Source organism: Oncorhynchus clarkii, chromosome 2 (assembly GCF_045791955.1).
Source record: "Oncorhynchus clarkii lewisi isolate Uvic-CL-2024 chromosome 2, UVic_Ocla_1.0, whole genome shotgun sequence".
NCBI classification, from domain to species: domain Eukaryota; kingdom Metazoa; phylum Chordata; class Actinopteri; order Salmoniformes; family Salmonidae; genus Oncorhynchus; species Oncorhynchus clarkii.
The window spans coordinates 85695832-85723787 of NC_092148.1; the positions used below are offsets into that span (position 1 = coordinate 85695832).

Sequence of the window (27956 nt, forward strand, 5' to 3'; positions counted from 1 at the left end):
TTGTCCCAACTTTTAACGAATACCTGAGTTAATTTCCTGCATGAGGCTGAGAGAAAATGTTGCAGTTTTAAAGCTAATTTCCTGTAATTCTAAACATGTTTTTCATGACTTATAACATGTTCATATGCTATCTATGGGGCCCGAGCTCCGGGTGACCCCAAGTCACACCCTACGGGGGCTGTGGAGGTGTGTGCTACGCCAGTGCTCCTAGTACGAGTGAGAACATGAAGTGTTTGTTGTCATTCAACGAGAGACGACTAGATTTCACGCAAATTGTTTCACTCGAGAAATACTGCACCAATAATCTAAGCTAGATGAAAAAGTGCACAACTAAGACTTCCTCTGCAAAAAGGTCAAAATGTATGACCGATTTCTTAATTTATTTGACTATTTTGTGTTTCTGTCTGTGTTGTTGCTAGGTTGGCCAAGCGGGACAAACAGCAGTAAAATTAACACTTTTTTTCACGTTTTTCAACGAACGTCTTTAGGGTGTACGAGAGCACAGACGGTCGCTTTGCCTAGCAGAGTTCTGAGGACACCTTAACTGTATGATGAAGCCCGATAACACTGTGTCCTCTCCCCCTGGTCAGGCCACAGTAGAGTCCAGCATGCCCCAGGGCCTGACTTTCAGAGCTTGTGTGTGTCTTAGTAGTACCCGTATATAACGCTGTCTCCTCTCTCTCTCCAGTAGAGTATCATGCCTCGGAGTCCTACATCCAGTGAAGAGGAGATGGCCCAGAGTTTCTCTGACGGCTCTGGAGGTTTTGAGACAGACAGCTCAAAGGAGGAGCCTGGCCATGGAGGACCTGGAGGGGAAAGGGCTAGCAGGAGGACAGACAGGAGGGCAGAGAGGGACAGGGCTGCCCGTAGGGAGTCACTGGAATTCTGTGTGGTCATCCCTGACCTGCAGCAGTCTGTGAGTACACACTTATCTCGTTGTACACTGTATTCTTATCATACTGCAGGAGTAAGCTACACTGTAAAATATAATTTTATTGTTTCAACTAATTATTATTAAATAATTGGTTCCATAGCCTTTTGTTTTGTTTACTCAACTTTTCGATCCGAATGTTACCTGAACCAACAAAATATAGTTGGCCCAAACTTAGATAAAATTGGGAAAACTTAGGCAAAAATTCAGTCAATTTTAAATGATGTGTTTGCTTAACTCATATGTTTATTCAACCATAATTATTATTTGGTCATCTTACCTAAAAAAAAGCTGTGGAACTAGTTATGCACACACACAGTTTATGACATACAATGTTTCCAAAATACGTTTTTAACACACGTTGAGCATTTACACAGTAATTCATTTTCACCGTGTCCTCACAACCTCCTGGTCTCATGGCATTCCGATGTTCCTGCTATGCCACTATGTCTGTCTTATCAGTTCATCTTACTATTCTCTCATAATTGATATGTTTCACTTGTTTCAGAAAAAACAAATTCTGTATAGTTGTCTGTTGGTGGGGCATATAACTCTGTTTTAATGTTACTCCTTGATCACTATGATAAAAAAAAAACATTGTTTTGTTGAGTGTATTTTTAAAACAATGTTTTATATTGTAGTAATCAAGGAGTAACATTACAACAGAGTTATTATTGAGTGTATTTTTAACAGAGCTGAGATTTACTTTGAAGTCCAACGTGTAGAAATACAGGTGAAATCATTCATTGACACAGACATGGTGGTGTAGCAGGAAGATTGGAATGCAGTGAACCAAGAAACGGTTAAAATCCCAGGTGAGGACATATGAATTACTGTAGAAATGAGCGTGTGCAATGTGTGTCAAATATGTATGCTGAAAACATTGTATGTAAAAAGCACTCTTAACTAGTTCAATAACCTTTTTTAGGTGGATTCATTTATGAGACAATTTGAGCAAAAACATCATTTTAACTTGACTGAATTTTTGCCTATGTTGAGGCCGTGGAACCAGTTACTTAATAATAATTAGTTGAAACAAGTCAAAGTTTATAAAACCTTTTTTACAGTGCATCTAAATCCACTTTAAAGCCAAAACCTAACTACCTTTCTCTTTTCAACTGTGTGGTCATCCCTGAACCTTTTTTAAAACATATTAGTCATTATGCATAAGCTCTTATCTAGAACGACATATACTCAGTGCATTCAGCTAAAATAGCTGCTATCTGCAGAATCAGTGCTAGTGAGAGTAGATGAAAAGACAAGTACAATAGTCTGAGCTACAACATAGTTTACCCACTGCTTTGCTCTAGGCTCCAAAACCAGTAGTTCTACTGCACTGAAAATAATTGGGGTGCTGCGCGCTGGTTGGAGTTATGACATAGTTGTTACTGCAGTTTGTCACTGCATGTTGCTTATGTGAAATACTGTAAAGCAAAAAGCTGTAAAAAAAAAAATAGATCATAGCAATTGTGGAATATGTGGGATGTTTGCCCCAGCCTAGCAGCATTAAAGTCAATGTGAAAGAGTGAGCTACAATAGCTATGTTGTATGAGCTAAATGTCACACTGTTCTCAGCCAAGCAGTTTGATAGACATGAATGAGGGAGAAAAAACAGCTATTGGAAATCGGTGGCGAGGTTGTTCTGCCACAGAAATACATACTTTCTAGTTGAGAAGTGGTGCTGTTTTCAAATGCCTTATCACAAAAGAACATGCACCCTCAAATAAACCAATAACAAAAATGATTTTCTGGATAACAGGCGTAACGCTCTGCTATAATCCTTACTAATTGATTGAACTAATTCCAGTTATTGTTTTTTCCACCACCAATACTGTGTAGCGGGCACCTCTGCCAAACAGCTTTATGAATATGAAATGTCCTGCTTCTGTAGAGGAAAGGCATAGCTAATTACTGAAACAGAATATTGCTAGGAGACATTTCCATGCTGTTTTATGCTGTGATTCCTGATCTTTTCTACTGTAAATAAAAGCCTATTTATTCACAGACACTGGTAGCTTGGCAAGGAGACGTGAGCTATTGTTTCTCCATCTGTTAGCACCTGCTGCCAGAATGTTAAATCTGCATGTGTGTTTTGTGTTTGTTTGTTTTGGAGCAGAAATGAATGTTTAAACCCAAAGCTAAATGTGTCGTCTAATGTTTTGGAGCAGAAATGTTTGTTTTAAACCCAAAACTAAATGTGTTGTCTAATGTTTTGGGGCAAAAGTGTATGTTTAAACCCAACACTAAATGTGTTGTCTAATGTTTTGGGGCAAAAGTGTATGTTTAAACCCAACACTAAATGTGTTGTCTAATGTTTTGGGGCAAAAGTGTATGTTTAAACCCAACACTAAATGTGTTGTCTAATGTTTTGGAGCAGAAATGTTTGTTTTAAACCCAACACTAAATGTGTTGTCTAATGTTTTGGGGCAAAAGTGTATGTTTAAACCCAACACTAAATGTGTTGTCTAATGTTTTGGAGCAGAAATGTTTGTTTTAAACCCAACACTAAATGTGTTGTCTAATGTTTTGGGGCAAAAGTGTATGTTTAAACCCAACACTAAATGTGTTGTCTAATGTTTTGGAGCAGAAATGTTTGTTTTAAACCCAACACTAAATGTGTCGTCTAATGTTTTGGGGCAGAAGGGTATGTTTAAACTCCAGGTTTGATATGTTTGTGTAATCTCTGAATGTTATGTATTTGTGTTGCAACAGAAATGTACAAGGTTTAAAACTGACACCACTGTGTGCAGAGATGGGCAGTATTTATGTTACATGTATTTGAAATACATATTTGAATTACTTCTGAGTATTTTGTCATTTGAATTACACTGGGTTGAACTATACTCCAATGTATTTTGTATTTTCAAAATACTGTCAGTTGTGTTTTCAAAATACTTTTCCATTCAATGTTTTAAAGCAGTTCAGATGTTGTGCCCCCCTTTCACCCTGCATTGGTATCAGAAGTCTGATAGCACTATGGCATGATAGAGCGTCTGCTAAATGAACTAAATATAAATATATATGTAAAAATGTTGATAAATAATGTACTTGATACGGTTGTGATACGAATGCACTAATTGTAAGTCGCTCTGGATAAGAATGTCTGCTAAATTAGTCAAATGTAAGTGTAAAAACTAACAATTGCAAAGCATGCTGAGTATTATTCTAATGAGCTCTGCCCTGAAACAAGGCCAATAATAATACCCATTGTGCTTTGCAGTTCATTTTGGTTTGTTAATTTTCACATATACATTTACATTTGAATAATTTAGCAGACACTCTTATCCAGACTAAAGTATATCAACTAAAGTAGATAAACAACAACATATTACAGTCATTTTTGTAACCGGTACTGGGAACATTGTTGCTATTCAGGCTGTCTACTTGCAAATGTCATTTAACATTTTAATACAAAATGCATGTATTTTAATTAAATACTTTATTATTTTGATACATTCATCTTCATGGTATTTTGTATGTGTGTTTTGTCATTTTTGGCTATCCCTGATTCTGTGTGTATTTTGTCATTTTTGGCTATCCCTGACTGTGTGTGTGTTTTGGAGCAGAAGTGTATGAGGTTTAAGCCCGAGGCCACAGTGTGGGTTGCTAAGCAGCAGATCCTGTGTACACTGACCCAGACTTTGAGGGACGTGCTGAACTACGGCCTCTTCCAGCCCGCTGTGGAGGGCCGAGAGTCCGGCTTCCTGGATGAGGAGTGTGCCCTTAAAGACTACCCTACTCCCACCAACACGAAGGGGGTCCCCACTCTGGAGGTACAGGAACCATTCAGTTCTCCATCCACCAGGTCCAGCACTAACCCTAGCCTTAGTCCTAACCCTAGACCTAACCCACCGTACCCTAACCCTAACCCTCAGACTATCCCACCCACCACCAGCAAAGTGATCCTTGGTGGTGCAGTAACAGTTCTGCTCCATAAGTCTGTATGCTCAAATCACTGATTTCTCCACAAAACACAGATCCAAGAGTGGATCTTCGTCACGTCACAGAGAGGCATTCTTGGCTCAAAGTGTTATACTAGCCTATAAAGTATGTGGTGGAGCAATGGTTTGTGCATCGCATGCCCTACTTCATTTCTTCAGTACTGCTCCATGACGCAGGTCCAGTCCTCCTGTATTGTCAAACATACGTTACTGATTGTTCCAGAACATACCTTATTAGGCCAGCACGACGTTGCTGTGGATTGTGTGTGCAGCCCCTGTCTACTTCATTTCTTAAGCTCTGTTCAATCCCTGGGGTCCAGTCCTAACACAGCACTGGACATGCTGTTGTAGTCCACCCAGGGGTGCTGTATACCACCCAGGGCTGCTGTATAACACCCTGGGCTTTTTGATCCTTCGATGTCGGCTCTTCCTATCATTGTGAAGCAGAATTCACCAAGCCTTGGATTGTTCACCGACTAATAGGGAACGTGAGCTGGGTTTAGACCGTTGTGAGAAAGGTTATTTTTACCCTACTGATGATGTGTTGTTGCAATAGTAATCCTAGTAATAGTAATCCTAGTATTCATAGTAATGTGACCTAAAATAAAAATTCTTAGCTTCACTGTCCAAATACATATTTAAAGGGATTACTATAGATAAATAAACAGAAAATGTATTGAACAAAAACTCCCTTGTCAATCCTGTTGGCCAACCAGTGGGTGTGTTGTCTGGGGTTGAATTACATTTATTGTTGCTGTAGCCCACCCAGGGGTGCTGTATACCACCCTGGGCTGTTGTATACCACCCTGGGCTGTTGTATACCACCCTGGGCTGTTGTATACCACCCTGGGCTGTTGTAGCCCACCCCATCCTACAGAAGCACTTCTCCTGTTTGATCATTATCAAAGAATTTCATCTGGAAGAATTCAGCCACTTAATGAATGATCAAGGGACTGCATCACTATAATAAGTCTTTGTTTTCCAAACAGCTCAGCTGAATTGTGATGAGGCAGCATAGCTGGAAACTCCCTCTTGGCTCTCCCTGGCTCTGTTCTTTGTTCTATATCTCCTCAGTCAGGGGGGTCCCCTGGTATCGCTAGTACTTGACTGAAGTTTTAATTACTGGCTGCCTGGGTGATCTTCTCTGGTAGTGGTACACCTTACTTAGTATTAAAAAATAGATCATCATTAGCAGTGCTGCCAGATGGGTATGATAGTGACTGGTTGTTTAATCAGGATCATTGGGAGATGACTAGAAGTGCCGTGTCGTTGACTATCATTAAATGTGAAGACTGTATATTATCAAATCAATTCTCTATGTGTAATTTAATTACGCAATTAAACTAATCATGTAACTTTAATTAACTAGGAAGTCGGGGCACCACGGGAACATGTTGTTTATAGAGTTTCAATTTCCCGAATATAACTCAAAACAGTCGCTTATTAATGAATTTGACCTCATCAGTCTCATTACTGAACGTCGCAAACCCTTGGATATCTACACGAACCCTAGCATAGAATCATGAATCAGCGATATGCAAATCGGCTTATTTATTTATTTACTAACTTAATCAATCACAAAATTACATAAACACACACAAATAGTTCATACATTGGTTACTACATGATACAAATAAAAATTCCCTAGCGGACGAAACCGATATGATGGCTTGGTAGACAAAGGAAAGGGGTGGGGACCAAGAGCGGGAAACTCACAGAGGATTACTACACTCATAGAAATTGCTAATGCTTTGAACATGAACTCATGTTCAAACTCATGCTCATTCGAAAAGAAATAGTAATTAACATATTTACGAGTGTCTGCCTTTGTTGTCCCTTTCAGCGATTGCCGGTCTGTCTGCTGGATGGAAATGTTCTTAGATAGGATGCGTTTACAAGACTAAAGTATTTAAACAGCTGCAGTCTGAATAATTGTTCTTTAGTTTGTAGATGTCTTTGCCATTTCAACGTGGGAATGATCTCCACGTTCTCTCTGGTCTTGTCCTTTGGTAGAGTTGTACGTACATTCCACACTATTTAGATTTAAACCTCCTAACTGAGAAGTGTACACAACCAAATACACAGTAATGTGTGTTTCCTGTCCTTCATGACATCACCAAATGAAACACACTCGACATGACTGTCCCTTAAGTGTCCACGGACCATTCCCACGTTCTCAAAAATATAAATGTTGTTTAATTCTCCCATTTTGGGGATTAGGAGTTTTGGCAAGGATAATGCCTTTGTTCTCCATAGGCTCTCTCCCGCCATACTGAGAGTTTCTACCAGGAATTTATGACCGTTGTAAAACCTGATGTGGGAGAGAAAGTGAGAGAGGGGGGAGCCACGATATACACCCAAAAGGGCTACGTCGTGACAGAAGTCATGACAAGTCTTACACTACATCATAATGTATTATAATTTGTGGGCTTTAAGTAAAGTGTTGAAGTAACTTTTCTTCTTCCATTTGCAGTTCCGTTACAAGAGCCGGGTCTATCAACAGCCCAATGTGAATGAGAAGCAGATCGCCAAAATCCACACGCAGGTGAGAAAAATAAATGAAGGCCTTTATATTTATTTTTCGCTTCTTTCAGGTTGTACAATAGATTCATTATATTCATTTAAATGAATGTGAATATCAACGGCTGGTGTAAGTTCTTGTATTGGAACGGGTGAAAAGTATACCTTGGACAGTTATACCCTGTATCCGCCATTTCTGTAACCATGTTGAAAAGGTCAATGTGAAAAGGAAATGTCAAGGCCAGTAGAGTTATTGCAGTCGTGTGGAAAAATATATTATTAAGGGAACTTGTCTTTGATATATTCATTATATTATGAGTGAAAGAACATTTCAGGTCTTCTCCCTGTAATGCTGATAGAATTAATGCCCTATTAATCTACAAGCTGAATATAAAGTGTGAATTATTGAAGTGTAGAATTTCCATGGGCTCACTATTCAGCAGGTATGTATTTAACATGATTCAGTATTTGATTGAGCCAGACAGACAGCTGAGTCCAGGACAATTCCCATCAATGTCCTCCTTCTGGATCAAACAGGAATGCCATACTAAATCTTTTACCCATCGAAATCCCTTCACTCTGTTTTACCTGGTCTTTCAAGTTCACTGTTCACTGTGTGTGTGTGTGTGTGTGTGTGTGTGTGTGTGTGTGTGTGTGTGTGTGTGTGTGTGTGTGTGTGTGTGTGTGTGTGTGTGTGTGTGTGTGTGTGTGTGTGCAGGAGAGAGAGCGAGGGAGAGAGAAGTACCACTTATTCTGTTATTCAACCAGCTTATTTTGGAGGAACAATGATGAAATGATGAAATTACAAATTATGCACGCAAGCCTGTGTGTGTGGTGTGTGTGTGTTGGAGTTCAAAGTGTAACTGCTTATAAGGTATGTGCACTGGCTGGCGTAAGTCCCCCTGCAGTGTGTCTGTCCTGCCTGAAGGCTGCAGACAAGCCTCTCTCCCCCACTGCCTGCTGCTGTTCAGCTCAGCTCAGCTCTGGGACCTGCTCTCTTAACTATTTATAAGTGGCCTCGAAAGCAGCATGTGTCCCTGGATCAGTCCTTGGGAAAGCACCATGAGAGGAACAGCAGTGGAGAGACCTGAGGAACCATCTCATGACACCCATACTGTACTAACCTCATATCAAATCAATGTTTTTTGTCCATCCGCCCGAATACAACTGCTGTAGACTTTACCATGAAATACTTGCATACGAGCCCTTAACCAACAATGCAGAGTTAAAACATGTAAATAAAATAGTAACAGAAGAGGAATAAAATCAAATACACAAGAATGGAGCTATATACAGGGAGTACCAGTACCAGATCAATGTGGAGCTATATACAGGGAGTACCAGATCAATGTGGAGCTATATACAGGGAGTACCAGATCAATGTGGAGCTATATACAGGGAGTACCAGATCAATGTGGAGCTATATACAGGGAGTACCAGATCAATGTGGAGCTATATACAGGGAGTACCAGTACCAGATCAATGTGGAGCTATATACAGGGAGTACCAGTACCAGATCAATGTGGAGCTATATACAGGGAGTACCAGATCAATGTGGAGCTATATACAGGGAGTACCAGTACCAGATCAATGTGGAGCTATATACAGGGAGTACCAGATCAATGTGGAGCTATATACAGGGAGTACCAGATCAATGTGGAGCTATATACAGGGAGTACCAGATCAATGTGGGGCTATATACAGGGAGTACCAGTACCAGATCAATGTGGAGCTATATACAGGGAGTACCAGTACCAGATCAATGTGGAGCTATATACAGGGAGTACCAGATCAATGTGGAGCTATATACAGGGAGTACCAGTACCAGATCAATGTGGAGCTATATACAGGGAGTACCAGATCAATGTGGACCTATATACAGGGAGTACCATATCAATGTGGAGCTATATACAGGGAGTACCAGATCAATGTGGAGCTATATACAGGGAGTACCAGATCAATGTTGAGCTATATACAGGCAGTAACAGTACCATATCAATGTGGAGCTATATACAGGGAGTACCAGTACCAGATCAATGTGGAGCTATATACAGGCAGTACCAGATCAATGTTGAGCTATATACAGGGAGTACCAGTACCAGATCAATGTGGAGCTATATACAGGGAGTACCAGTACCAGATCAATGTGGAGCTATATACAGGGAGTACCAGTACCAGATCAATGTGGATCTATATACAGGGAGTACCAGTACCAGATCAATGTGGAGCTATATACAGGGAGTACCAGTACCAGATCAATGTGGAGCTATATACAGGGAGTACCAGTACCAGATCAATGTGGAGCTATATACAGGGAGTACCAGTATCAGATCAATGTGGAGCTATATACAGGGAGTACCAGATCAATGTGGAGCTATATACAGGGAGTACCAGATCAATGTGGAGCTATATACAGGGAGTACCAGATCAATGTGGAGCTATATACAGGGAGTACCAGTACCAGATCAATGTGGAGCTATATACAGGGAGTACCAGTACCAGATCAATGTGGAGCTATATACAGGGAGTACCAGATCAATGTGGAGCTATATACAGGGAGTACCAGTACCAGATCAATGTGGAGCTATATACAGGGAGTACCAGATCAATGTGGAGCTATATACAGGGAGTACCAGATCAATGTGGAGCTATATACAGGGAGTACCAGATCAATGTGGGGCTATATACAGGGAGTACCAGTACCAGATCAATGTGGAGCTATATACAGGGAGTACCAGTACCAGATCAATGTGGAGCTATATACAGGGAGTACCAGTACCAGATCAATGTGGAGCTATATACAGGGAGTACCAGATCAATGTGGAGCTATATACAGGCAGTAACAGTACCAGATCAATGTGGAGCTATATACAGGGAGTACCAGATCAATGTGGACCTATATACAGGGAGTACCATATCAATGTGGAGCTATATACAGGGAGTACCAGATCAATGTGGAGCTATATACAGGGAGTACCAGATCAATGTTGAGCTATATACAGGCAGTAACAGTACCATATCAATGTGGAGCTATATACAGGGAGTACCAGTACCAGATCAATGTGGAGCTATATACAGGCAGTACCAGATCAATGTTGAGCTATATACAGGGAGTACCAGTACCAGATCAATGTGGAGCTATATACAGGGAGTACCAGTACCAGATCAATGTGGAGCTATATACAGGGAGTACCAGTACCAGATCAATGTGGAGCTATATACAGGGAGTACCAGTACCAGATCAATGTGGAGCTATATACAGGGAGTACCAGTACCAGATCAATGTGGAGCTATATACAGGGAGTACCAGTACCAGATCAATGTGGAGCTATATACAGGGAGTACCAGTATCAGATCAATGTGGAGCTATATACAGGGAGTACCAGTACCAGATCAATGTGGAGCTATATACAGGGAGTACCAGTACCAGATCAATGTGGAGCTATATACAGGGAGTACCAGTACCAGATCAATGTGGAGCTATATACAGGGAGTACCAGTACCAGATCAATGTGCAGAGGTACAAGGTACAAAGTGACTAGGCATCAGGATAGATAATAATAAGGCATTTGAGGTAGATATTTACATGAAGGCAGGGTAAAGTGACTAGGCATCAGGATAGATAATAATAAGGCATTTGAGGTAGATATGTACATGAAGGCAGGGTAAAGTGACTAGGCATCAGAATAAATAAAAATAATGTATTTGAGGTAGATATGTACGTGAAGGCAGGGTAAAGTGACTAGGCATCAGGATAGATAATAATAAGGTATTTGAGGTAGATATTTACATGAAGGCAGGGTAAAGTGACTAAGCATCAGGATAGATAATAATAAGGTATTTGAGGTAGATACAGTGGCTTTGCGAAAGTATTCACCCCCTTGGCATTTTTCCTATTTTGTTGTCTTACAACCTGGAATTAAAATGGATTGTTTTAAATTAAAAATCCTAGTTATGACGTCATGACAAATGAGCTGTTATTGTCCCTGCAGTCACTGGTTGTGTTTCGTACAGTGCCAACTATGTGTAACACATAAGATATGCTTACGAACTGGAAAGAATAATAGATAACAACATATGTGGATGCTGTTAATACCCCAGCAATAGTCGTTACCAGCTGCACACTACAAAGAGCACATCCTTGTTTACCACCAAGATGACATGGCACCCTACTCTCCAAATCGCCACTAGGGCACTGGTAAGTGCACTATATATGAAGTAGGGTATCATTTGGGACGCAGTCTTGCAAAAACCAACCCCTCATACCACAAAATAAAGACAGTGATTACAGGAGCATGTTTAAATATGGAAGAGGAGACGTGGGTTGAGGGACCGGGGCTTGTGAAAGTTTTAACCCACCTTGGAATTTTTCCTATTTTGTTGCCTTACATCCTGGAATTAAAATGTAATTTTGGGGGGTTTGTATCATTTGATTTACACCACATGCCTACCACTTTGATGATGCAAAATATGTTATATTGTGAAACAAACAAGAAATAGGACAGAAAAAACAGAAAACTTGAGCGTACATAACTATTTACCCCCCCAAATTCAACTCTTTGTAGAGCCACCTTTTGCAGCAATTACAGCTGCAAGTCTTTTAGGGTATGTCTCTATAAGCTTGGCACATCTAGCCACTGGGATTTTTGCCCATTCTTCAAGGCTAAACTGCTCCAGCTCCTTCAAGTCGGATGGGTTCCGCTGGTGTACAGCAATCTTTAAGTCATACCACAAATTCTCAATTGGATTGAGGTCTGGGCTTTGACTAGGCCACTCCAAGACATTTAAATGTTTCCCCTTAAACCACTCAAGTGTTGCTTTAGCAGTATGTTTAGGGTCATTGTCCTGCTGGAAGGTGAACCTCCGTCCCAGTCTCAAATCTCTGGAAGACAAACAAGTTTCCCTCAAGAATTTCCCTGTATTTAGCACCATTATTCCTTCAATTCTGACCAGTTTCCCAATCCCTGCCGATGATAAACAACCCCACAGCATAACGCTACCACCACCATGCTTCACTGTGGGGATGAGGTTCTCAGGGTGATGAGAGGTGCTGGGTTTGCGCCAGACATAGCATTTTCCTTGATGGCCAAAAAGCTCAATTTTAGTCTCATCTGACCAGAGTACCTTCTTCCATATGTTTGGGGAGTCTCCCAAATGCCTTTTGGCGAATACCAAACATGTTTGCTTATTCTTTTCTCTAAACAATGACTTTTTTTCTGGCCACACTTCATTAAAGCCTAGCTCTGTGGAGTGTACAACTTAAACTGATCTTATGGACACATACTCCAATCTCCTCTGTGGAGCTTTGCAGTTCCTTCAGGGTTATCTTTGGTCTCTTTGTTGCCTCTCTGATTAATGCCCTCCCTGACTGGTCTGTGAGTTTTGGTGGGTGACCCTCTCTTGGCAGGTTTGTTGTGGTGTCATATTCTTTCCATTTTTTAATTTAGGATTTAATGGTACTCCGTGGGATGTTTAATGATAGGGATTATATTTTTTTATAACCCAACCCTGATCTGTACTTCTCCACAACTTTGTCCCTGACCTGTTTGTAGATCCCCTTTTTCAAGGCGCTGTATGTACATGAAGGCATGGTAAAGTGATTAGGCATCAGGGTAGGTAACAATAGTTGTAAAATAAAGATGCAGCAGCATATGATGAGTGTAAATGTGTACGTGTGTAAATGTGTATGTATTTGTGGTTGTGTTGTGTCGATCTGCATGTTTGTGTTATGTGTGTTTGTGTGCGTATGTAGTATACATGTATGGGAATATGTGTGGGGTTTGTGTGTATATGGTTTAGATAGTTAGTCTAGTGAGTGTGTATAAGGTCAGTGCAAGATAGAGTCAGTGCAAATAGTTTGGGTACCATTAATTGACTGTTTGGCTATTTAGCAGACTTATGGCTTGGGAGCAGAAGCTGTCTCGGAGCCTGTTGGTCCGAGAGCAGATGCTTCAGTACCATTTGCCTCAGCAGTCATCTGTCACTTACACATCCCTCCCTCCCTCTCTCTGTTTTCATTCTCAATTCAATTCAATTCAATTGGCATGGGATACATGTGTTTATTTTATTTTATTTAAAAAAAAAAAAATTCTGTTTCAAATATTTTTTATTGAACACACACAAGAATGGTGTATAGGTATACAAGACAGGAATACAATTCTTATCTAAACATAAAAGAGCATACAGGAACAACAAGACCCAGAGTTCTGGGTGCAGAACAAATAGTACAAAACACGACATACAAAACAAGGACACGTAGAAAGAAAGAGGGAAGATGTCCCCCCTATCCCCCCTATCCCCCCCCCCCCCCCCCTTATTTCCCCAACCCCCCCCCCCCCCAACTGCTCGGGTGGCAGGGCCATCACATGCTGCCCAAAGGTAGATTAAAATATTACAATTGAGAGTGCGTTAATAAGTACAAATTCACAGCGCCGACTCGTCCAAGTAGGAGAGGAAAGGCTGCCAGATTTGATCAAATGTTGATAATTTATTGTTCAGAATATATCTAATTCTTTCTAAGTGTACAGTGGGGAAACGTGTTAACATTGCCAAAGCAAGTGAAGTAGATATTATACAAAAGTGAAATACACAATATACATGGACAGTAAACATTACACTCACAGAAGTTCCATATGAATAAAGACATTACAAATGTCATATTATATATATAAAGTGTTGAAACGATGTGCAAATGGTTAAAGAACAAAAGGGAAAATAAATAAACATAAATATGGGTTGTATTTACAATGGTCTTCCTTCTTCACTGGTTGCCCTTTTCTTGTGGCAACAGGTCACAAATATTGCTGTTGTGATGGCACACTGGTATTTCACCCAGTAGATATGGGAATTTATCAAAATCTGGGTTGTTTTCAAATTCTTTGTGGATCTGTGTAATCTGAGGAAAAGATGTGTCTCTGATATGGTCATGCTGTCACGTCTGCTCCCGCTCTTCTCTCCCCTGGCGCTTGAGGGCGCCAGGTTGCCCTGCATCACGCATTCCTGCCATCATTTACGCACACCTGCCTTCCCTTGTCACACGCTTCAGAAATATTGGACTCACCTGGACTGACTTATCATCTGTTTATTACCTTCCCTGTATTTGTCAGTTTCCCTGCTCTGTTCCCTGCTGATGCATTGATTGTTTTTTGTCTTTGTTTTCTTGTATGCTGACGCTATTCCTGTCTCGTTCCATGTCCGTTCCTTATTAAATGTTTGACTCCCCGTACCTGCTTCGTCTCTCCAGCGTCATCACATGTGACAGATTGCAGAAGCCATCACACAAAGCATCGGGGAGTACTGGCGTTCCGGTTGGTATGGTGGCATCGGCTCTGGGTTGCCACCGATGGAACTGGGGGTGCCTAGCCAGAATGTCGGGCTTTCACGCCCTGGCTGGCTCGAGAGGTTTTCTTGCCTCGGTTGGCTCGGCGGCGTTCCATCCCACGTCACTCTCCACTGGATCATCGGGCTCCCTCGCTGCAGCAGGATCAACAGGCGTCTTGCCTCAGTCAGATTGTCTGGCTCCCATGCCTCAGCCAGCTCGCCAGGCTCTCACGCTCCTGCCGGTTCATTGGACACCCACGCCCCAAACGGCTTGCATAGCGCCCATGTCTTGGCCGGTTCACCCAGGTAGGATGCCGGGTGGCGCCCCTGGGGGGGGGGGGGGGGGGTACTGTCGCGTCTGCTCCCGCTCCCCCCGGCACTTGAGGGCGCCAGGCTGCCCTGCATCACGCATTCCTGCCATCATTTATGCACACCTGCCTTCCCTCGTCACGCGCTTCAGCAATATTGGACTCACTTATCATCTGTTTATTACCTTCCCTGTATTTGTCAGTTTCCCTGCTCTGTTCCCTGCTGATACATTGATTGTTTGTTGTCTTTGTTTTCTTGTATGCTGACGCTGTTCCTGTCTCGTTCCATGTCCGTTCCTTATTAAATGTGTGACTCCCAGTACCTGCTTCGTCTCTCCAGCGTCATCACATGTAACACATACATTTGGCAGGAGGTCTCTCTCTCACTCTCTCTCTCATAGCTTGTCTTCTCTTGAGAGCCAGGTCTTCCAATGGCGTCCTCTATCAATATCAAGGCCATGCACACTGAGTCTGTACATAGTCAAAGCTTTCCTTAATTTTGGGTCAGTCACAGTGGTCTGGTATTCTGCCTCTGTGTACTCTCTGCTTAGGGCCAAATAACATTCCAGTTTGCTCAGTTTTTTATTGTTAATTCTTTACAATGGTTCAAGTAATTATGTTTTTGTTTTCTCATGATTTGGTTGGGTCTAATTGTGTTGCTGTCTTGGGTCTCTGTGTTGTCTGTTTGTGTTTGTGAACAGAGTCACTGTACCAGCTGGCTGAGGATAATTTTCTCCAGGTTCACCTCTCTGTAGTTGAGGGCTTAGTCAGATTCAGATTTAATAGTCATATGAACAGGGTTTCAGGTGTTATTGCAGGGTACAGTGAAACTCTTAGGCTCTGAGCTCCAACATGCAGGACCAAGTGAAATAAAATAATGAAAATGGTAATATAAAACAACAATAGAAATAGCACTGTATAATATTAACTATAGCAGTGATGAATAAATACATGTTGTTGTAGGTGTCCTGTATTGTAGGAAGTGTGCACCCAATGGTGTGTTTGGCTGCACGTGTCCCCCTCTGAAGAGCCTTGCGGTCCATGGCGTGATACAGCCTGACAGTATGCTCTCGATGGTGCTCCTTTAGAACACTGTGAGGGGCCCTCTAGGACAGGCCATATTTCTTCAGCATCCTGAGGTTGAAGAGTCGCTGTCGTGCCTTCTTCACTACGGTGTCCTTGTGGCTAGACCATTTCAGCTTCTCTGAGACATGTACGCCGAGGAATTTGAAATTATTGGCCGTCTCAACTGCAGCCCCATTGACGAGGATGGGGATGTGTCCAGCCTGGTTCCTTCTGAAGTCCACAATCAGCTCCTTTGATTTGCTAACATTGTGAGAGAGGTTGTTTACCTGGTACCACGCCTTCAGAGTGCCTACCTCCTCCCTGTAGGCTGTCTCGTCATTGTTGGCGATCAGGCCTTCTACTGTTGTGTCATCAGCGAACTGATGATGGAGTTGGAACTGATCCTCAACTCAGGGAATACAGGAGGGGACTGAGGATGCATCCTTGTGGGGTCCCCGTGTTGAGGATCAATGTTGAGGAGGTAATGTTGCCTAACTTCACCACCTAAGGGGCGGCCCGTCAGGAAGTCCAGGACCAAGTTGCATAGGGAGGTGTTCAGACCCAGGGCAGTGAGATTTGTAGTGAGCTGATAGGAAACTATGGTATTGAAGGCTGAGTTGTTGTCGATGAACAGAATCCTCACATACGCATTCCTTTTGTCCAGGTGGGTAAGAGCAGTGTGCAGTGCAATGGCGATTGCGTCGTCCGTGGATCTGTCAGGGCGGTAGGCGAATTGTAGAGGGTCAAGGGTGTCTGGAGGGAGGGAGGAGTGGACATGATCTTTGACTAGCCTCTGGAAGCACTTCATTATGACGGAAGTGAGTTCAGTTACTTTGCCTTTCCTGGGTACAAGGATGATGTTGGACATCTTGAAGCAGGTGGGTATGCTTCAAGATGGGTGAGGCGAGGCCTGAGCTAAGGAGAGAAGTTTAGAATGTTTGAGAATCACTTCTTTTTAGGTGGTTGTAGAATTGAATTGCTATTTTCTGGATTTTTATAATTATTGGGAATCATCCTTATTCTGATCTGCATGTGTTTTTTTGGTGTTTTACCTTGTACACAGAGGCTGTTTTTATAGAATTCTGCATGCACTCTCAATTTGATGTTTGTCCCATTTTGTGAATTCTTGGTTGGTGAGTGGACACTAGACCTCACAACCATAGAGGGCAATGGGTTCTATAACTGATTGAATAATTTCTTTGCCAGATGCTAATTGGGATGTCAAAAGTTATGTTCTTTTTATGGCATAGAATGCCCTTCTTGCCTTGTCTCTAAGATCATCACAGCTTTGTGGAAGTTACCTATGGTGCTGATGTTTTTTTATGTTTTAAATTTTTTATTTCACCTTTATTTAACCAGGTAGGCAAGTTGAGAACAAGTTCTCATTTACAATTGCGACCTGGCCAAGATAAAGCAAAGCAGTTTGACACATACAACAACACAGAGTTACACATGGAGTAAAACAAACATACAGTCAATAAAACAGTAGAAAAATAAGTCTATATACAATGTGAGCAAATGAGGTGAAATAAGGGAGGTAAAGGCAAAAAAAAGGCCATGGTGGCAAAGTAAATACAATATAGCAAGTAAAACACTGGAATGGTAGATTTGCAGTAGAAGAATGTGCAAGGTAGAGATATAAATAATGGGGTGCAAAGGAGCAAAATAAATAAATACAGTAGGGGGAGAGGTAGTTGTTTGGGCTAAATTATAGATGGGCTATCTACAGGTGCAGTAATATGTGAGCTGCTCTGACAGCTGGTGCTTAAAGCTAGTGAGGGAGATAAGTGTTTCCAGTTTCAGAGATTTTTGTAGTTCGTTCCAGTCATTGGCAGCAGAAAATTGGAAGGAGAGGCGGCCAAAGGAAGAATTGGTTTTGGGGGTGACCAGAGAGATATACCTGCTGGAGCGCGTGCTACAGGTGGGAGCTGCTATGGTGACCAGTGAGCTGAGATAAGGGGGGACTTTACCTAGCAGGGTCTTGTAGATGATGTTTAGGCCAAGGTAGGTATAGTTTTTTGTGTGCTCTAGGGCAACAGTGTCTAGGTGGAATTTGTATTAATGGTCCCATTTTTTGGAACATCATTATTTTGGTCTTACTGATTTACTGTCAGGGACCAGGTCTGACAGAATCTGTGCAGAAGATCTAGGTGCTGCTGTAGGCAGTCTTTGGTTGGGGGGACAGAAGCATAAGGTCATCAGCAAACAGTAGACATTTGACTTCAGATTCTAGTACGGTTAGGCCGGGTGCTGCAGACTGTTCTAGTGCCCTCGCCAATTCGTTGATATATATATTGAAGAGGGTGGAGCTTAAGCTGAATCCCTGTCTCACCCCACGGACCTGTGGAAAGAAATGTGTGTTTTTTGCCAATTTTAACCACTCACTTGTTGTTTGTGTACATGGATTTGATATTGTCTTAAGTTTTTCCCCCAACGCTGCTTTCCATCAATTTGTATTGCTGACCCTCATGCCAAATTGAGTCAAAAGCTTTTTTGAAATCAGCAAATAATGAGAAGTCTTTGCCCTCATTTTGGTTTGTTTGTTTGTCAATTAGGATGTGCAGGGTGAATATGTGGTCTGTTGTACGGTAATTTGTCAAAAAGACAACTTGACATTTGCTCAGTACATTGTTTTCACTGAGAAAATGTACGAGTCTGCTGATTTTCCCAAGGTTGCTGTTGATGCATATCCCACAATAGTTATTTGGGTCGAATTTTTATCCACTTTTGTGGACTGGGGTGATCAGTCCTTGGTTCCAAATATTTGGGAAGATGCCAGAGCTGAGGATGATGTTAAAGAGTGTAAGTATTGCCAATTGGAATTTGTGTTCTGTATATTTTAGCATTTCATTTAGGATACATCAACACCACAGACCTTTTTGTGTTGGCGAGTTTGTATTTTGTCCTGTAGTTCATTCATTGTAATTGGAGAATCCAGTGGGTTCTGGTAGTCTTTTATAGCTGACTCTAAGATTTGTAATTGATCACATATATGTTTTTCCCCTAGGCCAACTACAGGAAATTAATGGATCACATTCAGCATCACCAGCTGGATAAACTAGCAAAAATGCTGGAGAAAGGCCTCGATCCCAACTACCACGACCCAGACACTGGTGGTACGCTACACACACACACACACACACACACACACACACACACACACACACACACACGCACACGCACACACACATACACACACACACACACACACACACACACACACACACACGCACACGCACGCGCACACGCACACACACACACACACACACACACACACACACACACACACACACACACACACACACACACACACTATGATTCAATGTGATGTGTTTTGTTTTATACAGCATCTGCTGCTAAGGAGTAAACAATGTCAGATCAATATGGATGTCTTAGTTTACTGAGGAGAGAAATCAGAGTATCAGCTCTCCTCAGATGAAAGTTTACGGCTACAGTACAATTTCTTATGTTTTTGTGCACCTCATTCTGTTGGGCATATATAGGGCGAGTTTCACGGACAAAGCCTAGTCTGGGACTAAAAAGATATTTAGATTGCCATTCTTCATTGAACATGCTGTGTATGTCACGCCCTGGTCTTAGTATTTTGTGTTTTCTTTTTTAATTTGGTCAGGCCAGGGTGTGACATGGGTTATTTATGTGATGTGTTTTGTCTTGGGGTTTTTGTAGGTTATGGGATTGTGGTATAGTATAGTAGTCTAGTAAAGTCTATGGTTGCCTGGAGTGGTTCTCAATCAGAGGCAGGTGTTTATCGTTGTCTCTGATTGGGAACCATATTTAGGCAGCCATATTCTTTGAGTGTTTCGTGGGTGATTGTTTCTGTCTCTCTGTTAGTTTGCACCAGATAGGCTGTTTAGGTTTTTTACGTTTATTGTTTTGTATTGTTTGTGTTTATCTTTTATTAAACATGTAGCGAAATAACCACGCTGCATTTTGGTCCGCCTCTCCTTCACCGGAAGAAAGCCTTAACAGTGTAGTCCAGGACAAGGATTAAACTATGTCCAGGAAACGTACCCATAGTTGATGATGTTAATACAATAAACACACGTTTCTGTTGAAAAAAAGCTCTATAACAATAAACAGCATGTTGTGTGTTTGTATTGTAGAAACTCCACTGACCTTCGCTGCCCACCTGGACAATGTGGCTCAGGTCGTCGTTGTACTGAAACACGGTGGAGCACATCTTGACTTCAGATCACAAGATGGGATGACCGCTCTCCACAAAGCAGTCAGGGCAAAGAATCAGGTCACACTGAAGGTTATCCAGCACCTCTATTATTTTTTTACAGCTTATATAATAAGTTGGCCCCAATTCACTCTCCACTCCTTCCCTTCGGGCTTACCCTTTGATGTGTGCAGATCTGTAAGGTGGAAGCAATATAGTGGAAGCTCCACCAATACCGCTTCATCTGCACCCTTCAGGTCTGCACACATGGAAGTGTTAGGGCCAAGGGATGAGATAGAGAAAGTATTGGGATCAACTGATACTCTTAGATGTTATGAACAATCTATCCCATAACACCCCACATTCAGGTGTGATAGTTGAAAACGCCCTACATAGACAGACATAACATATTGTAAAGCAATATATAGGTTCATACATGTTTATAATAAGTTATAAACCATTAAACCTGCAGGCTTTAAGTAAAGTGTTTCTCCGGGTGAAGTTTCCCACTACGTAAATATGAAGGATCAGCTTCCTCTTCCTCAATCCTAACCTTATCCATCAGTGGGGGAAATGCTAAACTTACCTAAGGTCAGCTTCTAGCGGCAACTTAATTTCACACCTAAAGGGCTCACCCTTACCCTCGCTGTCTCTCCTCAGGCTCTACTGGAACTAGGCGCCTCCCCAGACTACAAGGACAGTCAAAGTCTGACGCCACTGTACCACACAGTCCTGGTGGGAGGAGACTCAGGTTGCTGTGAGCTCCTGCTGAGGGCCCGCGCCACAGTCTCCTGCCACGACGAGAATGGCTGGCACGAGATACACCAGGTTTCGCTGTTGTGTCTAATAATTATAATACTATTGACTGATTGGATGTATATAGGGCTTTTCCAAAGGCTCAGTGTTTTAAATGGTATTATAAACTGGGTGGTTCGAGCCCTGAATGCTGATTGGCTGACAGCCGTGGTATATCAGACCGTGTACCACGGGTATGACAAAACATTTATTTTTACTCCTCTAATTATGTTGGTAACCAGTTTATAATAGCAATAAGGCACCTCGAGGGTTTGTGGTATTTGACCAATATACCACGGTTAAGGGCAGTATCCAGGCACTCCGCGATGCTTCGTGCATAAGAACAGTCCTTAGCCGTGGTATATTGGCCATATACCACACTTCCCCGTGCCTTATTGCTTAATTAAAGCGAAGAGCATCAGTTCATCTGCCACCAATGTGGTCTTCTCAGTGATTTAGAGGAGACCCACGTTGAAGTAGCCATCACACTTAAAAAAAAAAAAACATTTAACTCAAGCCATCGCTATATGGACTCTCTTGAATAAGATATCTTCTAGTTGATTATAGATGTTAGCCTTTTGATAGACCTTGGAGAAACAAGCTTTCCTAGGTCATCGGGGACATAACAACAGTAAGATGCAGTATATTTTAATGCTCAGCTCAGATGGTACTCTGACTGACATCTAGTGTGCAGATCAAGACACTGCATGGAATATGTGTATGGCTCCTGAGTGTGTAGTCTATTCAGTAGTTTCCAACCTTTGTATATTCCTGTACCCCTTCAAACATTCAACCTCCAGCTGCGTACCCCCTCTAGCACCAGGGTCAGCGCACTCTCAAATGTTGTTTTTTTGCCATCATTGTAAGCCTGCCACACACATACATTTTTTAAACATAGGAATGAGTGGGAGTTTTTGTCACAGGACCAGGGCACAAATAATAATAATACTCAATCATTTTACATATAAAACCTAATTTGTTCATAAAAAATGTGAATAACTCACCACAGGTTAATGAGAAGGGTGTGCTTGAAAGGATGCAGATACCTCTGTGGTGTTGGGTTGTATTGGAAAGAGTCTCAGTCTTAAATCATTTTCCACACACAGTCTGTGCCTGTATTTAGTTTTCATGTTAATGAGAGCCGAGAATCCACTCTCACATAGGTACGTGGTTGCAAAGGGCATCAGTGTCTTAACAGCACAATTTGCCAAGGCAAGAAACTCTGAGCGAAGCCCTATCCAGAAATCTGGTAGTGACTTCTGATTAAATTCAATTGCACACTCAGCTCACTCAGGTGCTACGCTATATCACATTTGACATTGTCCGTAAGCTTGAGTTCAATGGCACACAAAAAACCATGCAATGATGGAAAGACCTGTGTTCTCCTTGTTAATGCAGAATCCTTGTTAATCCTAGCCTCAATTTTGTCCTGCACTTTGAATATAGTTGCGTAGAGTCCCTGTAATCCTAGATTCAGATCATTCAGGCGAGAAAAAACATCACCCAGATAGGCCAGTGTGAGAAACTCGTCATCATGCAAGCGGTCAGACTAGTGAAAATTATGGTCAGTAAATAAACCTTTAAGCTCGTCCCTCAATTTTTTTTAAATATGTCAATACTTTGCCACTTGATAACCAGCGCACTTCTGTATATTGTAAAATCATTACAAGGTCGCTGCCCATATCATTGCATAATGCAGAAAATACATAAGAGTTCAGAGGCCTTGCTTTAACAAAATTAACCATTTTCACTGTAGTGTCCAAAACGTCTTTCTGGCTGTCAGGCATTCCCTTGGCAGCAAGAGCCTCTCGGTGGATGCTGCAGTGTACCCAATTGGTGTCAGGAGCAACTGCTTGCGCGAGCGTTACCACTCCACTATGTCTCCCTGTCATGGCTTTTGCGCCATCAGTTCAGATACCAACACATCTTGACCACCAAGTCCATTTGATGTCACACAGCTGTCCAGTACTTTAAAAGTATCCTCTCATGTTGTCCTGGTTTCCAGTGGTTTTGCAGAAGAGGATGTCTTCCTTAATTGACCCCCCATTAACGTAACAGACATGACTCATCCAGCTGTAATGCATAGAATTCACTGGCTTGTATGCGAAGCAGTAATTGTTTCAAAACATCTCCTACCGTGTCACTGGGCGGCAGGTAGCCTAGTGGTTAGAGCGTTGGACTAGTAACGGGAAGGTTGCAAGATTGAATCTCTGAGCTGACAAGGTGAACATCTGTCGGTCTGCCCCTGAACAAGGCAGTTAACCCACTGTTCCTAGGCCGTCATTGAAAATAAGAATTTGTTCTTAGCTGACTTGCCTAGATAAATAAAGGTTAAATAAAAACTGATGTGTCGTGAAACAGTGTTGTTTGATGGAGACATTGTCTGTAATGTTTTTGTTGGCCTTTTCCCCCAGAATAGTCCCAGACATATCTGCGGCAGAAAGTCCTCCACAATAGTATGGGGCTTGCCTGTCCTAGCCAATCGGTAGCTCACCATATAAGATGCTTCTAACCCCTTCTTATTAATGGTATCCTTTGCTTTTATACATGTCTTACTACTCGAAAGTCGTCTTTATTCTTGCTCAAAAACTCCTGTGGCTTATTTTTCAAATTGTCATGTTTCGTTTCTAAATGGCTGCGCAATACTGCGCAAAGGTTTCCCGCGAGAGTGTAACTGTTAATATGACTGGATGTTAATTATTTGACTAGGCTACCTGTATTTGACATTGTGTTGTTAATTTCGCTGAACACTAGATGGTTTAATTTTATTTTTGGCAGGGAAACGAGGCTACTCAGGCGAGAAAAAAACCTCACCCAAATATATAGCCCCGTTGGAAAATATAAATGTACTGTTTGAAAACGTAAAGAAATTATTATTATTATAATTTAATTTGAATTGTAATCCCATTTTGATTTGGCGTACCCCCGACGGCATTGTACTTACCCCTGGGGGAATGCGTACCCCAGTTTGAGAATACCTGGTCTATACATCATCCACGTGAACACAAACCAGAATAGACTTCTCTTGCCAATCAATGACTTTCTAAATGTTTGGTTGGTCATATTTTCTATGATAGTCCAGGGTTTGCCTTATGTAAGTTACTGTATGGATTGTTTCATTTTCTTTTGTTTTGACCTGGTCTTTGTGATGTCTTCTGTGTTTGTGTGTCAGGCGTGTAGATATGGACATTATTTGACATGGTCTCTGTGTTTGTGTGTCAGGCGTGTAGATATGGACATGTCCACCACCTGGAGCAGCTGTTGTTCTATGGAGCAGATATGGGTGTCATGAACGCCTCTGGAAACACGGCTCTACACATCTGTGCTCTATACAAAGAGGTAAGAGACCAGAGTTGAAATCATCAGAGCACCAGAGCACAAACCACTAGGGTGGCACGTAGCCTAGTGGTTAAGAGCATTTGGGCCAGTAACCCGAAAGGTTGTTGGTTCGACTACCCAAGGTGAAAAATCTGTCGATGTGCCCTTGTGCAAGGCACTGAACTCTAATTTGCTCCAGGGGCGCCATACTGCTATGCCTGACCCTGTAAAACAACTAATTTCACTGCACATATCTGGTGTATGTAAAATAATCATCAGTCCATCTACTGTACAGAGGGGCTTTATATTGTACCATCTACTGTACAGAGGGGCTTTATATTGTACCATCTACTGTACAGAGGGGCTTTATATTGTACCATCTACTGTACAGAGGGGCTTTATATTGTACCATATACTGTACAGAGGGGCTTTATATTGTACCACCTACTGTACAGAGGGGCTTTATATTGTACCATCTACTGTACAGAGGGGCTTTATATTGTACCATCTACTGTACAGAGGGCTTTATATTGTACCATCTACTGTACAGAGGGGCTTTATATTGTACCATCTACTGTACAGAGGGGCTTTATATTGTACCATATACTGTACAGAGGGGCTTTATATTGTACCATCTACTGTACAGAGGGGCTTTATATTGTACCATCTACTGTACAGAGGGGCTTTATATTGTACCATCTACTGTACAGAGGGGCTTTATATTGTACCATATACTGTACAGAGGGGCTTTATATTGTACCATATACTGTACAGAGGGGCTTTATATTGTACCACCTACTGTACAGAGGGGCTTTATATTGTACCATCTACTGTACAGGGGGGCTTTATATTGTACCACCTACTGTACAGAGGGGCTTTATATTGTACCATCTACTGTACAGGGGGGCTTTATATTGTACCATCTACTGTACAGGGGGGCTTTATATTGTACCATCTACTGTACAGAGGGGCTTTATATTGTACCATCTACTGTACAGAGGGGCTTTATATTGTACCATCTACTGTACAGAGGGGCTTTATATTGTACCATCTACTGTACAGAGGGGCTTTATATTGTACCATCTACTGTACAGAGGGGCTTTATATTGTACCATCTACTGTACAGAGGGGCTTTATATTGTACCATCGACTGTACAGAGGGGCTTTATATTGTACCATCTACTGTACAGAGGGGCTTTATATTGTACCATCTACTGTACAGAGGGGCTTTATATTGTACCATCTACTGTACAGAGGGGCTTTATATTGTACCACCTACTGTACAGAGGGGCTTTATATTGTACCATCTACTGTACAGAGGGGCTTTATATTGTACCATCGACTGTACAGAGGGGCTTTATATTGTACCATCTACTGTACAGAGGGGCTTTATATTGTACCATCTACTGTACAGAGGGGCTTTATATTGTACCATCTACTGTACAGAGGGGCTTTATATTGTACCATCTACTGTACAGAGGGGCTTTATATTGTACCATCTACTGTACAGAGGGGCTTTATATTGTACCATCTACTGTACAGAGGGGCTTTATATTGTACCATCGACTGTACAGAGGGGCTTTATATTGTACCATCTACTGTACAGAGGGGCTTTATATTGTACCATCTACTGTACAGAGGGGCTTTATATTGTACCATCTACTGTACAGAGGGGCTTTATATTGTACCATCTACTGTACAGAGGGGCTTTATATTGTACCATCTACTGTACAGAGGGGCTTTATATTGTACCATCTACTGTACAGAGGGGCTTTATATTGTACCATCTACTGTACAGAGGGGCTTTATATTGTACCATCTACTGTACAGAGGGGCTTTATATTGTACCATCTACTGTACAGAGGGGCTTTATATTGTACCATCTACTGTACAGAGGGGCTTTATATTGTACCATATACTGTACAGAGGGGCTTTATATTGTACCACCTACTGTACAGAGGGGCTTTATATTGTACCATCTACTGTACAGGGGGGCTTTATATTGTACCATCTACTGTACAGAGGGGCTTTATATTGTACCATCTACTGTACAGAGGGGCTTTATATTGTACCATCTACTGTACAGAGGGGCTTTATATTGTACCATCTACTGTACAGGGGGGCTTTATATTGTACCATCTACTGTACAGAGGGGCTTTATATTGTACCATCTACTGTACAGAGGGGCTTTATATTGTACCATCTACTGTACAGAGGGGCTTTATATTGTACCATCTACTGTACAGAGGGGCTTTATATTGTACCATCTACTGTACAGAGGGGCTTTATATTGTACCATCTACTGTACAGAGGGGCTTTATATTGTACCATCTACTGTACAGAGGGGCTTTATATTGTACCATATACTGTACAGAGGGGCTTTATATTGTACCACCTACTGTACAGAGGGGCTTTATATTGTACCATCTACTGTACAGGGGGGCTTTATATTGTACCATCTACTGTACAGAGGGGCTTTATATTGTACCATCTACTGTACAGAGGGGCTTTAAATTGTACCATCTACTGTACAGAGGGGCTTTATATTGTACCATATACTGTACAGAGGGGCTTTATATTGTACCATATACTGTACAGAGGGGCTTTATATTGTACCATCTACTGTACAGAGGGGCTTTATATTGTACCATCTACTGTACAGGGGGGCTTTATATTGTACCATCTACTGTACAGAGGGGCTTTATATTGTACCATCTACTGTACAGAGGGGCTTTATATTGTACCATCTACTGTACAGAGGGGCTTTATATTGTACCATCTACTGTACAGAGGGGCTTTATATTGCACCGTCTACTGTACAGAGGGGCTTTATATTGTACCATCTACTGTACAGAGGGGCTTTAAATTGCAACATATACTGTACAGAGGGGCTTTATATTGCACCATCTACTGTACAGAGGGGCTTTATATTGTACCATCTACTGTACAGAGGGCTTTATATTGTACCACCTACTGTACAGAGGGGCTTTATATTGTACCACCTACTGTACAGAGGGGCTTTAAAACTTCTTGTGACTCCCCATCCCGGGTCCGGAAGCGTAATCATCGCCTGACACTAATTAGCATAACGCAACGGACATAAATCTTCCTAGAAAATCTTCCTATTCATGAAAATCACAAGTGAAATATATTGGAACACAGCTTAGCCTTTTGTTAATCACCCTGTCATCTCAGATTTTCAAAATATGCTTTACAGCCAAAGCTAGACAAGCATTTGTGAAAGTTTATCATAGACTAGCATAGCATTATGCCTTGCTAGCAGCAGGCAACCTTCAGAAAAGCAATCAAATTAAATCATTTACCTTTGATGAACTTCGGATGTTTTCACTCACGAGATAGCCAAAGTTAATTTTTTCCCAAAATATTATTTTTGTAGCCGACATAGCTCCGTTTGTTCTTCACGTTTGGCTGAGAAATCGCCCGGAAATTGCAGTCACGAAAACGGCGAAAAATATTCCAAATTAGCTCCATAATATCGACAGAAACATGTGAGAAACACATCCTGAGGGGACACATCCCAGGGGAACACATCCCGGGGGAACACATCCTGAGGG

The 27956-nt window shown here is 41.8% G+C and overlaps 1 protein-coding gene across 1 annotated transcript in view; it reads left to right on the plus strand.

Annotated features, from left to right (window-relative positions):
• Nucleotides 1-697: 697 nt before the first annotated feature.
• The window catches only part of LOC139375371 (SH3 and multiple ankyrin repeat domains protein 2-like), a 159041-nt gene continuing 131782 nt past the window's right edge, over nucleotides 698-27956 (plus strand). Inside the window, exons 1-7 of the mRNA XM_071117096.1 lie at nucleotides 698-916; nucleotides 4498-4704; nucleotides 7346-7417; nucleotides 19093-19201; nucleotides 20210-20361; nucleotides 20929-21096; nucleotides 24286-24402. Of these exons, the coding sequence (XP_070973197.1) occupies nucleotides 698-916; nucleotides 4498-4704; nucleotides 7346-7417; nucleotides 19093-19201; nucleotides 20210-20361; nucleotides 20929-21096; nucleotides 24286-24402 (1044 nt within the window). The remainder of the gene's footprint in view (nucleotides 917-4497; nucleotides 4705-7345; nucleotides 7418-19092; nucleotides 19202-20209; nucleotides 20362-20928; nucleotides 21097-24285; nucleotides 24403-27956) is intronic.